This window comes from Megascapheus bottae, chromosome 7 (assembly GCF_031878675.1).
Source record: "Megascapheus bottae isolate mThoBot1 chromosome 7, mThoBot2.hap1, whole genome shotgun sequence".
Classification (NCBI taxonomy): Eukaryota; Metazoa; Chordata; class Mammalia; order Rodentia; family Geomyidae; genus Megascapheus; species Megascapheus bottae.
Window position 1 is genome coordinate 54,366,458 of NC_143515.1, and position 16,227 is coordinate 54,382,684.

Here is a 16,227-nt window from a genome sequence, read left to right on the forward strand (position 1 = left end):
TTTTCAGTTTTCACAAATGTAGGACATTGTGTAGCATGACATTAAGTTTACTGCCTGTTCTCCAGTTTCATCTGTTATCACCTTAAATAAGGATTTCATTCTTTTTTTTTTTTGAATGAAAAATATTCCACTGCACATACCACATTTTCTTCTTTTTTAGTCTTTGTATTTATTATTATATGGCATGATTTCTTCATCGGTTGATAGACTTCTTGGAAATTCTTCTCTCTGCACTGTTGTGAACAGTGCTTATCTCTCTGCTATAAATTATTTCATCTCCTTTCTTAAAAACAAACCCCAGGCCGGGAGTTTAGTCTAGTGGTAGAGTGCTTGCCTACCATGCACAAAGACCCAGGTTCAGTTCCTTGGTACCACATACATGGAAAAAAAAAGCCAGAGTGCTGCCGTGGCTCAAGTGGTAGAGCCCAAGGACAGTGCTCAGGCTCTGAGTTCAAGACCCAGGACTGGAAAGAACAAAACAAGACAACAACAAAAAAACAAAACAGGGTTGGGAATGCGGCTTAGTGATAGAGTGCTTGCCTAGCATGCATGAAATCCTATGTTGGATTCCTCAGTACCACATACAAAGAAAAGGCCAGAGGTGGCACTGTGGCTTAAGTGGTAGAGCTCTAGCCTTGAGTACAAAGAGGCTCAGGGACAGTGCCTGGGCTGTGCCCAGGCCCTAAGTTCAGGTCCCAGGACTGGTTTAAAAAAAAAAAACAACTCACAACTCACAATTCTTCAAATCCGAAAAGTATAAAGAATGCTACTGAAAAACACATTTTATGCCCCTCCCCACACTGTTTTAAAGCTGGTACTAGGGCTCAAACTTTAAGTTTATGACTCTTACTCACTTTTTTGTTGTTCTTTGTCAGTCACAGGCCTTGTACTGTGGGCCTGGGCGCTGTCCCTGAGCTCTTCAGCTCAAGGCTAGTGCTCTGCCACGTGAGCCACAGTGCTACTTCCAGTTTTCTGGTGGTTAACTGGATATAAGAATCTCACAGATGTTTTGTACCCAGATTAGCTTTGAACCATGATTCTCAGATCTCAGCCTATTGGGTAGCAAGCATTACAGACATGAGTCACCAGTGCCCAGCTTGCTCAGCTTTTTTGCTCATAGCTGTCACTCTACTATTTGAGCCATGCCTTAAATTCTGAAACATGTTTTAGAACTAAAAATTCTCAAATATGCAAAAGAAGCTGTACTATTACATTTATACATTTGGGATAAAATGGGAAAGAGTCTATATAGTTTTTGGGGGTTTTTTTGCCAGTCCTGGGCTTGGGCTCAGGGCCTGAGCACTGTCCTTGGACTTTCTCAAGGCTCTACCATTTGAGCTTCAGCACCACTTCCAGCTTTTTTCTATGTATGTGGTACCGAGGAATCGAACCCGGATATTCGTGCATGCTAGGCAAGCACTCTACCACTAAGCCAAACTCCGGGCCCCATGAGTGTAAATAGTTTTAAAATATGAAAACAATATAGATTCTTTTGGGATTAAAGGAGGATAAGCATTAGTCAACACTATTCTGTGATTCTCAGTCTCATAAAAGAAGCTCTTTATTGGATTAAAGATACTTTTTTATTTTTTTTGCCAGTCCTGGGCTTGAGCTCAGGGCCTGAGCACTGTCCTTGGACTTTCTCAAGGCTAGAGCTCTACACTTGAGCCTCAGCACCACTTCTGGCTTTTTCTAGGTATGTGTTACCAAGGAATTGAACCCGGGTCTTCATGCATGCTAGGGAAGCACTTTACCTAGGCAAGCACTCAACCCCTGGGCCAAACTCCCAGCCGCTAAAAATACTTTTAATATATAAAAATTTGATAAACCTTTATGCACAATGGTATATCCAGCTCTTTTGGTAGTTTATTGGAGATAAAAGTCTCATGAACTACCTTGCCAGAGGTTGACTTCAAACTGCAACCCTCAGATCTCAGCCTCTTGAGTAGCTAGGATCAGAGGTGTGAGTCACTGACGCTGGGCTAAAAGCAGCTATTTTAAGAGTGTAAAAGAATTTGATCAACATATATGAATGTACATAAATATCACAATGAAACCCTTTTTTGCAATTAATATATAACAACTGAAATGTTTAAAAAAACGGATTCAATTCTGAGCACAATTTTTATGTATTAAAAAACAAACTTCCAACATTTTTTTTTTCCTAGTCCTGGGGCTTAAACTCAGGGTCTGATCACTGTCCTTGGTCTTTCTCAAGGACAGAGCTCTACCACTTGAGCCACAGTACCATTTCCAGCTTTATATATATATGTAGTACTGAGGAATCAAACTCAGGTCTTTGTGCATGCTAGGCAAGCACTAGGCTAAACTCCCAGCCCTCTTCCAACATTCTGATCTTCTGCATTTGTACTAAACTTCTACAAGATAACTACCAGATTCTGACACTTGGGTTGGACTTTTGGTCCTACCAATTCTGAGGATTTGTAACAGGAAAATTTTTGGAGCACAAGCGATTATGACTAGCTGCTTGTTGTAATCGATCAATTAAGGAGTAATAGATAATTTTTTTTCACTTTTTGTTTCTTTGATATTTTCAATACATTTCAACGATGTGTGTTTTTTGTTCACTATTTCTAAGGTAGTAATTATTTTGAAAGAGTAATATTAAGGAATGTTACATCAAAGAAGATTTTGGTATATAAGCCAGTTTTAGTAAATGGTTAAGATTCTCTAGTCTATATCTACTATTTAGTCTCTGATCACTTCACAGCTACCTGACTTTGAGCATGTCTAATCCACTACTGCCAATGCTTCCAATTAACTGTCACAGAAATTCCAAACATATACAGTTCTTCATTCTCAAGTTCTAAACACTAGTCTCTCAGCAAGTAGTTCTGCAACCAAAGTTTTTTGTTTTTTTAAATTTTCACCATAGCAATTCTCTACTCTTAAAAACAAGCCTTTTCTTTCTAAGATAGATTTTGTTCTTGCCTGTGCACTTCACTTGAAAGGTTATCTTTTTCATCTTATTTCTGCCATTCACACTAATCTTCAAATCCCAACTTTCCTTTTAGAATTTGACTTTTACTTCTTCATTGAACTTGCACAGTCATCCCTATAATTCACATGACACTTAACTTGGAGGGAAGGTGGTGCAGGTACTGGAGCTTGAATAAACTCTGGGCCTGGTGACTTGTCCTTCAGCTTTTTCACTCAAGGGTGATGTTCTACCACTTGAGCCACAACTCTATTTCCAGGTTTTTACTGGTTGATTAGAGGTAAGACTCTCACAGACTCTCCTGCCTTGGCTGGCTCCAAACCTCCATCCATAGATCTCAGCTTCCTGAGTAAGAAGGAATGAGCACCAGCACACAGCATTTCCCCCCCCAAAGGCTAAGGATGACTGAGCCTAGCCACTGGTTGAAATGGGAGTGTTAATTATTTTAGTGCTTGGGTGTTCTCAAACCAACATTCCCCCAGTATCTGCCTCCCAAATAGATATAATTACAAGTGTAAGCCACTGTGCCCGGCAAGTTGTGAACTTCAAAAAAGAAAACATAACTACATAACAATGAAATTTAGAACAAATGCCTAAGGTATAAAATCTGGCATCTAGGGACAAAGGGAAGATTATAGTCCAGGCCAGTCAGAGAATAAGTGAAGAACCTATCTTAAAAATAACCAATGCACCCAGGCGCCTTTGGCTCACACCTGCAATCCTAGCTATTCAAGAGGCTGAGATCCGAGGATCTCAGTTCAAAGCCAGCTTGGCACTAAAGACTGTGAGACTCTTATCTCTAACTACCAGAAAACTGGAAGTGGCGCTGTGGCTCAACGTGGTAGAGCACTAGTCCTGAGCTGAAGAGCTCATGGACAACGCCCAGGCAAAGAGTTCAAGTCCTATGACTGACAAAAATAAATAGACAATGCAAAATGGGGCTGCTACGAAGTAACACTGTGGCTCAAGGGGTAAGGTGGTAGCCTTGAGCTGAAGAGCTTAGGGACAACTCCCAGGCCTAGAGTTCAAGTCCTATGACCAACAAAAAAGGGGGAGAGGCAGCTAGATTGGCTCAAGTGCTTAATAATCAGGCATAAAGACTTGAGTACTGAAAACAAGTTCAGAAGTCATTCTTGGTACACATTAAAAATGAAGCATTAATAAATATGTTTAAAATCTTGTTTGGGGGCCGGGAGTTTGGCCTAGTGGTAGAGTGTTTGCCTAGCATGCATGAGGACCCGGGTTCGATTCCTCGGTACCACATACAGAGAAAAAAGCCAGTAGTGGTGCTATGGCTTAAGTGGTAGAGTGCTGGCCTTGAGAAAACCCAAGGACAGTGCTCAGGCCCTGAGCCCAAGCCCAGGACTGGCAAAAAAAAAAAAAAAAATCTTGTTTGGACCAAGACCGGGGGGGGGGGGGGAGGGGGGGTAATGGGGACCAAGACATGTGAAAGGGTATCAATATATGTGAATTAATGCACCTTCTATCTGGCAAATATCATGTAACCCTTTTATTAATTACACAATAAAAAATATTTAAAAAAAAATCTTGTTTGGAGTAAACCGAAGTTCTTTAAGATTAGCCCCCAGGGTTCTAATTCTGAAGGAAATGAGAGTCATCTACAGCTAATGATAAATCACTATCTTCTGAAGGCTTATTTCCTCTAACCAAGGGAATAGATATCATGGGGAATATATAATCTAACTGAAGAAGTTTTCTGCTCCTCATCACTTAAGAGATTATCACCACCTTTTTAGTTGTGCCAACTTTCCTAAATTTACTGTATGAGGTCCCTCTGAATTTATCATATGGCATATATTTCTTTTTATTGTTTATTTGTTGGTCATGGGAGCCATCTCCAAGCTTTTTCATTCAAGACTACTATTCTACCTTGTCCTTGAGCTCTTTAGCTCAAGGCTAGCATTCTATCACTTTGAGCCACAGTGCCACTTCTAGTTTTCTGGTGGTTAACTGGAGATAAGAGTCTCACAGACTTTCCTGCCTGGGCTGGTTTCAAACCCCAACCCTCAAATCTCAGCCTCCTGAGTAGCTAGGATTATAGGGATGAGCCACCAGTGCCTGGATTTTTAAGTTTTTTAAATTAATGTTCACAACTTTTGTTTTTGGTAATGCTGGGGTTGGAAGTGCTTTGTACTTGCAAAGCAGATATTCTACCATTTGAGCCATACCTCCAGACAACACAATTCTTACGACTTTTAAGTACCAGCCACAAAAGGATTCAATCACTGCTCTAGACTCATACCAACTTAGTTGCTGGCAATATCACTTTTATTTAACTCAGTAAATTCTTACTAATAGTAAAATTTTCCTTTTACCAGGACAATTCTAAAAAAAGATAAAAGAAAGAGAAAATGTGTTTATTGCTATGTGATAACAAACTCTGAAAAACAATACAATTGAGATCATTTCTCCCAATGGCTCCTGCTTCTCTCAGACCTGCCAAGAGGGGGTGAAATCTGGTAGAGTAGGTAAATTTCTTCTCTGGATATTCATTATTAAGTTTGTCACTCTTAAATCTTTGAAACATACATATTAAAAACTGAACCACTTATTTTTAGATGTTATAAGCCTGAAAATTCTATGTGAAAAAAAACTTGTATTTGAATTACTGTGAGATTAAGTCCTGGAATGAGGAGAAGGATAACTGCAGCTCATCACTATTTGGAGGATAGCATAATATTAAGAGGTAAAGAAATAAATAATCATGTTAGGAAGCATAGCACAACACACAGACATGACTATCTATCTCAAAGCTCACTATTCCTATAGTCAAGACCATGGTACTACAACTGGGTACAGAGGGGAACTGAAACAACTGCTTCTTCAGTTAATAACTTACTAACCTCTGATGCTGGAGAAGTAAGAAATTATTTAAAATCATGTTCTTAAAGTATAAGGAAGAAGGAAAGACAGACATACAGATAGTGAAGAAACATAGCCTACACAAACAAACAAACAAACAAAAAAAGGTCACCTAATGGTCAGGTAAGTGAACAATAAAGCTAGTCATAAAACAGAATTTTATCCTTCAATATATTTCTAAATCTTTGATTCTTTAAAAGTGAAAGAGAATAGTAATTTGTTATATGTACACATCTCATGTGAACTCATTCATATCTTTTATACTGTAAAATTGCTGCAAATGCTTAAGAAATGAAAAGACACTTACCCCATCACTTTCTGTATTGGGATTCAGTCTACTATAAACAGCTTCGATAACATTGCGCCTAAAAAAAGGGAGGGGGCTTTAGTTTTATTAAACTATGAAAAATTGAATCTCTTATTTCAAATAATACCTAAAGAGTCATACTCAATAATCTCCAAGGAAGTTTCCACATTTCACTCAGAATTTGATCTTGCACAATGTGTTTGTTCTTAGTTAGCAAGATGACTTTTCTTCCCAAAGATGGTTTATTGTTTAAAAAAATTTTTTTTAATTTTAAAGTTCTTCTCTAAGGAACATCATTTCAGTTTCTAGATAACTGTTATACTTTTAATTTGTTTTCTAACCTAAAATCATTTAATTACTATTTACAAATGAAGTCATAATTAGCTTTTTATGTTGTACTTACTTGCAAGCAAGACCTCCCCCAGGAGGTAAATTTGGGATATTTTCTGCAGACAAAATGCGCATGACATGGGCAAGATCAGGCATTCCTTCCTCACCAGACTTCTCCATAATTTCTGTAAGTTTTTTTGAAAAGTTCCTTAATTAATGTTGACAGATAATCCAGTATTTGAATACAAAAAAATTAGTGAAATAAGAGGCACTATTCAACTGTACCAATTTTTAAATACAAAGGAAAAAACTCACTACTAACTACAAGCTACAGTTATGTGCATCATATGTTCACTGGAGCATTATTCACAAAAACATAAAGCAGACTAAATGTCAAACAATAAGGGGATGGTGAAGAAAACTGGCATAGTCATGGAGAGACATAATTAATATTCACTAAAAACCAACCCTGTGTACATAGTAACTGCTACATGGAAAATAGTATTTATCTATTTTATGTAAGAAAAATATATAAAACCATTAATGCCACAATTACAAGAAAACAAAAGTAATGCTTAGAAGCTATAAAGAGAAAGAGGGTCTAGGCACCAGCAGCTCATGACTGTAATTCTAGCTTCTTAGGATGTTGAGATCTAAGGACCAGGATTCAAAGCCAGCCTAGGAAGAGAAGTCCATAAGATTCTTATCTTCAATTAATCTCAGGGAAAAAAAAAAAGAAAAAGCTGAAGTGGTGCTATAGCTCAGTTGGTTGAGCGCTAGCCTTGAGTAAAAGGAGTTTAGGGCCAGTACCCCAGGCCCAGGGTTCAAGGAGAGAGAGAAGGAAGAGAGCGGGAGAGAGAGAAAAAAAATTTTTTAAAAATCACTTCAGGGGCCGGGAGTTCGGCCTAGTGGTAGAGTGCTTGCCTAGTATGTGATTCCTTAGTACCACATACATAGAAAAAAAAGCCAGAAGTGGTGCTGTGGCTCAAGTGGCAGAGCTCTAGCCTTGAGAAAGTCCAAGGACAGTGCTCAGGCCCTGAGCTCAAGCCCAGGACTGGCAAAACAAACAAACAAATAAATAGTAAAATAAAATTAAAAAATCACTTCCCCTCTGTAGGTTTTTGTTTTGTTGTCTTTGTTACTCTATTCCTGACACCTGAATTAAGGGCCTGGGAACTGTCCCTGAGCAGTTCCACTTCTGTTATTTTTGTTTTTTGTAAGGTAGTGAGCACATGACTTCTCAAACATTGTTACCCCTTCAGGATGAACTAGTGATATTCACAAGAAAAAACACTTCTGGTTTTTGAGTGGTTACCTGGAGATAAGAGTCTCATAGGGACTTTTCTGCCCAGGCTGGCTTTGAACCACAATCCTCCTATCTCAGCCTCCTGAGTAGTTAGGATTACAGGCATGAGCCATCAGTGACCAGCTCTATAGTTTTGGGTTTGTTTTTGTTTTTGCCATACCTGGGTCCTAAACTCAGGGCCTGGGCACTGTTCCAAAGCTGCTTTTGCTCAAGGCTAACACTAGATCACTTAAGCCACAGCTCCAACTTCTATAGGTTTTTGATAGCCTAAATATGTGTGTTGTATAAGAATTTAAATTAAAATAAATAATAGTACTTGTTAATGCTTAGAACAAAAAAATGAAAATGTTCCATTCTCTATGGTTTTAACAAAAAATTGAACAACAGGAAGATAAAACTCTAAAAAATCAAAATCAAGCAACAGCAACTAACTACTTGGGGGTGGGACAGGATAGGGTAGAGACTAGATCTTGCTATATACTATAGTCTGGGTCTAAATTCCCAATCCTCTTGCCACTATGACAAGTGGCAATTTATTGGTAAGAAAACAATAAAGGTGCAGCTCTGAAGAAGGAAACTTCAAAACGTTTACCATACTTCACAATAACCCTGGCTTTCACCACAAAGTTATTTTCTACTCTGCCCAACTCTCTCACCTCCAAAGGTTCTAATCAAAGACTTACTCTGCAGCCAGGCTCCATGGCTCAGGTTCAGCCTCCTGGGAGATGGAAGGAAGGAATCATGGTTCAAGGCTAGTCTAGGCATAAATATGAGATCCTACCCCCCAAAAAAACTAAGGGAAAGACTGGGAGTGTTGCTCAAGTGGTAGAGTCTAGCAAGCACAAGCCCTGACTGAATTCAAATCCCAGTATGAGAGGGAAGGAAAAAAGGAGGGAAGAAGGGAGACAGGGAACAGGAAGGAGAGTCAGAGACAAATACTCCTCTACAGTTAGGTTTTGCATGTACTGTGTATTCTTCCACCTGTACTTTTGTATCAATCCAATCATTTCCTTTTGTGTAATCACATGCACCCTCAGTTTCAACTTCAACAGCTCTGTTTCTTTCTCAGATCTCTTTTGATCCAATCCCAGAGTAGGCACATTGTTGAGGCCCATTTACAAGATGTTTACTGTGATTATGTTGCTACTGAAGTGTGATTGGGTCATGAGGATGGTAACTTCATCAATGAATCAAACCATAGTTGAATGGGCTTATGAGGAGGTGGCATCTAGTTGGCAGAAACAGACTAGGAATGTGCCCTTGAAAAGTATAACTAGGCTAGGAATGTGGCTTAGTGGTAAAAGTGCTTGCCTAGCATGCATGAAGCCCTGGATTTGATTTCTCAGTACCACATAAACAGAAAAAGCCAGAAGTGGCACTGTGGTTCAAGTGGTAAAATGCTAGTCTTGAGCAAGTGATGAAAACTAAAACACATTAAGCTTCACAAAAGTAAGACTACAATTTTTCTTAGACTTGTACTTTTATAGCACAAGGCTTCTCAACCTTGGAACTGCTGGCATTTTGGACAAAACAATATTCCGATGAGGCTGTCCTGTACACTGTTAAGATGTAAGGCAGCACCCCTCACTACCATTCACTGGACATAATCAGTATCAAAAACATGTACTGATACTATCACATGACATCTAGAGACGAAATCACCCCAAAATAAGAATCACTACGGTCTAGTACATTACCAACCAATTTTCAGAAGCTGTCATCCCAATCGCATTTACCAGCACCAGAAGCCATGTATTAATGCATGGCTTCTAACAGGTATTTCATTGCTGCCTTTCTAGTCCCCTCTCCTCACAAGAAATACTTTGAAAACCAGTAAAATCAAGTCAGTTTGTGCTTAAAAGTTTCCAATACATTCCCATCACAATTTGATTTAGAGTCAAAGTCTTCATTCTTCCTCTCTTTTTATATACATGACATACAGAGGGGTTACAGTTACTTAAGGCAGGTGATGAGTATATTTCTTTTTTTCATATATTTTTAATTGTAATTAATAGAAGGGTTACATTATATTTACCAGATGATGATGAGTACATTTCTTTTTGGACAATGTCACCCCTTCTCTCACTCTCTCCAGTTCTTTCCTCTTGTCCCTAACCACAAGTTGTACAATTCATTTTCAACACAGTATCTTTTGAGTACTTCTGCTGTATTTGGTCACTCTTAGTCCTCCATTTCTGTGCACTGCCCCCCATCCCACGTCCTCAGAAGACCAGATAAATGAACCAACAAGATAAAAAGAAAACAACAACAAAGAAAACCTCTTGTTTCTATGCCCTGGAGTTCATTTCAATAAACGTTATTTAATATGATCAGATGCACCAAAGACATTGCGCCTTTCTGCTCCTCTCCTAAGAATAGTCTCTTCCTTATTGAAACAAAAGCCATATCACGAATGATTGTTGTCCTTAATGTACTATGTTATCTCTCATCTCCTTTGCTGTCCCTTGGGTATCTCATATTGTTACAGTACCTCACTTTGTTATCTGATATACTGAATTTATTTGTATTTGGTTATTTGAAATTTGATAGGGAAGGGGGGAAAACCAAGATGGGGGGGGGAGGGTAAAGGGTACCAAGACATGTGAAAGGGTATCAATGTATGTGAATTAATGTACCTTCTATATGGCAAATTATCATGTAACCCTTTTATTAATTACAAAAAAAAAAGAAAGTCTCCTCCTTTGGTCTCACTGTGTGTAAATAGCTCTAATCCTGTGTAATTTATCATGTTCTGGTGTATATATATATATGAGAGGCAAAATGTGCCACTGGTCTCTTTGAGCTTGTCTAGCCACGTCTCAATCTTCTTCCACTTTTCATTCTCAAGCAATGTTGCTCTCTGACTGGTATGTTCTGCATGCTCTTCTTCATATGTTTGATTTCAAGATAAAAGTCTTTGCTTAAATGTCCTTCCTCACAGTGACTTTCTAAACAACATTTATTACTTTCTGGATAAAGCCCATAGGCTTGTCTAGTTGTTATTTATTTTTTGCTGTAACCTTGGAAACACATGCACTCAATAAACAACAAATGAATATAGGTTAAAAAGCCTACACTAAGTCATCAACCTATATTAAATACTTATTTATTTAAGGTTAAATTTCTTGTTTATTAACACTATATTTTCCCATTTGCCCCTTCTCACTGAAAACACATGTACTAGGATAGGGATTTACTCAGTGGTAAACACTTAGCTTATCTGTGAAATCCTGGGTTTGGCTCCCAGTTTACAAAACAAAAATCACACATTATAGCCTTTGCTCAATACCCCAGAATGCTTTTACTTCAAAAATTTAGTGTCAGATTATATAATTTAAAATTCTAATAGAAATGTAATGCTCTTTAAGATCACTATATATTAAAAAGAAGTTACCCTTAAGTACCAATGCAAATCGATTTGTAGTGGCTGTTTGCTAAGGATTTTATACTTTTTTGACTGAATGATTACAATCAAGTGTTAACCACATGCCATGGAAGTTTAAGACATCACACACTTACCATTTCTGCTATATAGATATGTTTTGCAAAGTTACAGACTATGTAAGAGAAAATTATTATTACTTATCTATGTTAGACTGAAATGCTTAGAGAAATTAAAATTAAGCTTTTACAGAAGTTAAAAGGTTAATAAAAAATACTCTGGTGAAAACTTATAGATTTATATGCTAGTTATCATGCTAATTGCTTAAAAATCTTATTTTTCTGCTTTGATCAACATTTTATAAGGATGGAGTTCTAACTAGGCCCACTTTGGGCTTCCTTCTCAGTCCTTGAAGAATATGGCCTGAGGATGAATACAATCAAGTGTTTTGTATAAATGCATGACAACAGAACAGTGAAGCCTGCTGAGACTGTTGTAAGAAGAAGAGAGGAGGGAAAGGGAAAGTGCCAGAGCAGATGAGGTGAGGCTGATCAGTATACACTGTATACTTGTATGGAAATATCCAAATGAAGCCACCCTTATACCACAATGTATACTGATAAAATACAGTTTGAACAAGAAAATTAAAGTCAATTTAGGGAAAAAAAATCAACCACCCTTGATATCTACTCTGATTTTATCACCCTAGCTGGCTTTCAGCAATACAGTCCTATCAGTTTAGCCACAAACTTTTCATCCTTGATGTTTCCTCCTAGTAACTTTCTATAAACTCACTACCACCTTGTTCTTGGTCATAAATCCCCACTTGTCCCTGTTAAAATCTGAGTACAATCTGAGTACAATCTCTTTCTGACACTTCAAGACACAGATGCTGTACCTATCCCTTTTGTTTTCAAATAATTGTTCCTAGGGAGATTTTAAAAGAAGCATATGATTATCGAGGAAGAAAAATAAACAAAAAAAAGTAACAAAAAATCTTACCTTCAACCCTTGATTCCAAGTGCTTATCCAATTCTGAATCTCTTTTCACTGCTTCATCTGAGACCTTAGGAGCATTTGGAAAGCAAACTAATACAATACTCATGTTATCTCGACTCCCCTGTAAAAAAATTAAGAAAAAAACCTTTTTCTATAGTCTTACCAAATTTCTATAACTTCTGAAGTTACTTTTAAGCATTAAAGTCTAATTAATCCTCCACAATTTATTCAATACAATTATTTTTATTCCAAAGTAACATCTAAAATGTCTAGGTATAGGTAGATCTATAGTTACTTTTAAACTACAATTCTAACTATTCTTAATGATGATTTCATAGCCTTAGAAATGAGAATGTCTTCATCCCTACTGAATCTTCTAAACTGTTTCTCACTCAAGGTTATATATTCCTAAGAATGATTTAACATTGCAACTCTACTTGAACAGAACATAAGCTTGGTAGGATACCTTAAAAAGTCTGAACTGTCTGAGGACATAGTGTCAAACAGTGGAACAAACTTAGATGGTTAACACATAGGCTAATAGGCAGGTTAACTTTATTGAGACTAGCCCCAGGCTGGCCTTAACTCAAGATCTTTCTGTCTTATCCTCCTAAGTGCTGAGATTACAAGGCATGTATCACTAAGCCCAGAGCTCACTGTGGCAAATTTAAAAGAAAAGCTAACAGGTCGTACTGTTTTATAGAATCACAAATAGTTTCAGGGTCTTTAGAGAACAATTAAAATGGTTAATATAAATTTTACTAATGTCAATCATATTATAAATTATATTAAAAAGGACACTACTATTATGATTACAAGCAACATATCTCCCATTTGTATGTAGATAATTGTTTCTCTACAACAGATCAAACTATTGGGTTTTTTTTTTTTTTTTTTGGTGGGTCATGGGGCTTTAACTCAGCCTGGGCACTGTCCCTGAACTCTTCAGCTCAAGTCTACTGCCCTACCCTTGAGCCAAGGCCTACTTCCCATTTTCTAGAGGTTAAAAGGAGATAAGAGTCTCAGGTTCTTTTGTGCCCGGGCTGGCTTTGAACCTTGATCATCAGATCTCAGCCTGCTAGGTAGCTAGGATTATAGGCATGAGCCACCACTGGGTAGATCAGTGTTGTTCAACTATTTTTTTGTTTGTTTGCCAGTCGTGGGCCTTGAACTCAGGGGTCTGGGCACTGTCCTTGAGCTTTCTCAAGGCTAGAGCGCTAACACTTGAGCCACAACACCATTTCTGGCTTTTTTCTATGTATGTGGTACCAAGGAATAGAATCCAAGTCTTCGTGCAAGCACTCAACCAATAGGCTAAATTCCCGGCCCAATAATTTCTTTTTGATTGGTCGTGGGGCTTGAACTCTGGGCCTGAACGCGGTGTCTCTTAGCTCTTCAGCTTAAGGCTAATGCTCTACCACTTGAGCCACAGCACCACTTCAGGTTTTCTGGTAGTTAATTAGAAATAAGAGTCTCAAGGATTTTTGGGGTCTAGGCTGGCAGTGAACTGCAATCCTCAGATCTCAGCCTCCTGAGTAGCTACAATTACAGGCGTAAGCCATCGGCACCCGGCAAAATAATAAATTTTTAAAGACAGCTTTGCTATGTAGCCAGGCTGGTCCTTCTCTTGCCTTTGTGTCCCAAAATTTGGATAATTAGCATGTGCCACCATAGTCGGCAAATAATGACTTAAAAAAATAAATGAAAGTGGTAAATTATTTTGTCTGATAGTGAAGTTTTCCAACACAAGTGGAAGATTATAGACTTTTCAGTCATTATGGTGGCGTGCTTAAATCAGATCTGTGACCTTCACAGAAGCTATATAACATGGTCAAAATGACAGGCAGGATTTGAAGAACTTATGCCTCACTTTGAAAATTAAGAGAATAGGGTTTAAAAACATTGAAAGCCAGATGTTTACAAGATTTTAAAAAACTCACTGTACAGATTCTCTACCCTTTTTCTGAAAGACCCATCATGAGCATATAAACCAATCGCTTGATATCTGGAAAGTCAGGATTTCTACATAGGCCAAAGTAGTTTTATTCATAATACAATCCACATAAACTTTTATAACTTCCTATTACAAATACTGTACATGCCAATTATGACATGTCTGAAATGGCAGATTACCTGCTATCAAGTATGAGGCCCTGAGTTCAAGCCCCAGGCATCATTACCACTACCAACAACAAAACAACAACAACAACAAAAAAAAACATCAAATGAATGTGAATGCAGGTCAAGTAGAAATTCCAAAACCTAAAATTTAAATTATATAAACTATATAAATGGAGTGAATAACTAATGTATTTAGAAAGCTAATGTTTTCTAACCATTTCCTACTTCAGTAATTGTATAGTTTAGCTACTTTTAATCAATATGCTGGGCATAAAATTTTTATTTGATTTCAGTAAGTTATAAAATGTATACCTATCATTTGGAAAATGAAGTGAAAAATGGTTTCAAGAAGTTAATAACCCTTCAAAGATATTTAAAGGCTATAATTTACAAGTTGGGCACTGGTGACTCACGCCTGTAACCCTAGCTACTTAGGAAGTTGAGATCTGAAGACCATAGTTTGAAGTCAGCCCAGGATGGGAAGTACATGAAACTCCCATCTCTAAGTAAGCACCAAAGAAGTTGAGCTGTAGCTCAAAGTGGTAGAGTGCTAGCCTTGAGAAAGAAAAGGAAAAACAAAAGCTCAGGGACAGTATCCAGGCCCTGAATTTAAGTCCCAGGATTGACATACACACAAAAGGACATAGTTACAATTACACTTCCTTCACATGTGTATTATTTCAATGACGCTGCTATTTCTGTGTAAGATGACTTTTTCCTAAACACAAAGTTTTGATACAGCAACTGACAGATACTAACTTGAGCTCAGGGCCTGAGCACTGTCCTTAGACTTTCTCAAGGCCAGAGCTCTACCATTTGAGCCTTAGCACCACTTTTGGCTTCTTTTTCTATGTATGTGGTACCAAGGAATTGAACGTAGGTCTTTGTGCATGCTAGGCAAACACTCTACCACTAGGCCAAAAACTCCCAGCCCAATATTAACTTTTTTATGCCTTTTCAATTTTCTAGAGACAACTAATCCTTGTTTAATCAGTATAACCTTTTTATTACATCCAGAACTGAGCCATGTTTGTTAAAACAAACAAAAACAACAACAAAAAAACGCAGCTTAGGCATCTAAAGTAATTAGCTCGATATTTAAGAACTGATTATAAGTACCTTTCTTGGGAGAAGGATGCCTGAGCACTGTCCTTGGATTTTTCTCAAGGCTAGAGCTCTACCACTTGAGCCTCAGCACCACTTCTGGCTTTTTTTTCTAAGTATGGGGTACCAAGGAATCGAACCCAGGTCTTCGTGCATGCTAGGCAAGCACTCTACCACTAGGCCAAACTCCCGCCCCCCACCCGTTTTTTTACATGTATGCCTTGGCCTATTTAGATATGCTCTTACTTTCTCCTTACGTATCTCTATTGGCATAGGTCAACACATGCCACTCTCAGCTTTTATTGACTTAAGATGGAATCTCATAAACTTTTTACCCATACTAGCTTTAAGCTATGATCTCAGTCTACCAAGTACAAGACACTATACCTTTGTCTTTCTAAAGAATCATTTCTAAAGAATCATTTCCTTGGGGGCCCGGGAGTTTAGCCTAGTGGTTAAAATGCTTGCCTAGCATGCATGAAGACCCGGGTTTGATTCCTCGATACCACATACATAGAAAAAAGCTAGAAATGGTGCTGAGGCTCAAGTGGTAGAGCTCTAGCCTTGAGAAAGTCCAAGGATAGTGCTCAGGCCCTGAGTTCAAGCCCCAGGACTGGCAAAAAAAAAAAAAAGTATATAATATTATTTGGTTAGGATATATAGAGTCAATAATGCTGGAATACTAGGGGATATGGCCAAGAAACGAAAATTTCTACATTAAATTACAATACTTTTTTTCTTCTGCCAGTCCTGGAGCTTTAACTCAGAGCCTGGGCATTGTTCTTGGACACTTTTTGCTCAAGACTAGTGCTCTGCCACTTGAGCCACAGCACCGT

The 16,227-nt window shown here is 38.0% G+C and overlaps 1 protein-coding gene across 6 annotated transcripts in view; it reads right to left on the reverse strand.

Annotated features, from left to right (window-relative positions):
- Ppm1b (protein phosphatase, Mg2+/Mn2+ dependent 1B) overlaps nucleotides 1-16,227 on the reverse strand; it is a 70,948-nt gene that overhangs the window by 19,187 nt on the left and 35,534 nt on the right. For all 6 annotated transcript variants that reach the window (XM_090337022.1, XM_090337023.1, XM_090337021.1 and 3 more), the window contains exons 3-5: nucleotides 12,170-12,287; nucleotides 6,553-6,664; nucleotides 6,150-6,207 (exon numbers count right to left, since the gene is read on the reverse strand). In XM_090337022.1, coding sequence (XP_090193148.1) covers nucleotides 6,150-6,207; nucleotides 6,553-6,664; nucleotides 12,170-12,287 — 288 coding nt within the window. The remainder of the gene's footprint in view (nucleotides 1-6,149; nucleotides 6,208-6,552; nucleotides 6,665-12,169; nucleotides 12,288-16,227) is intronic.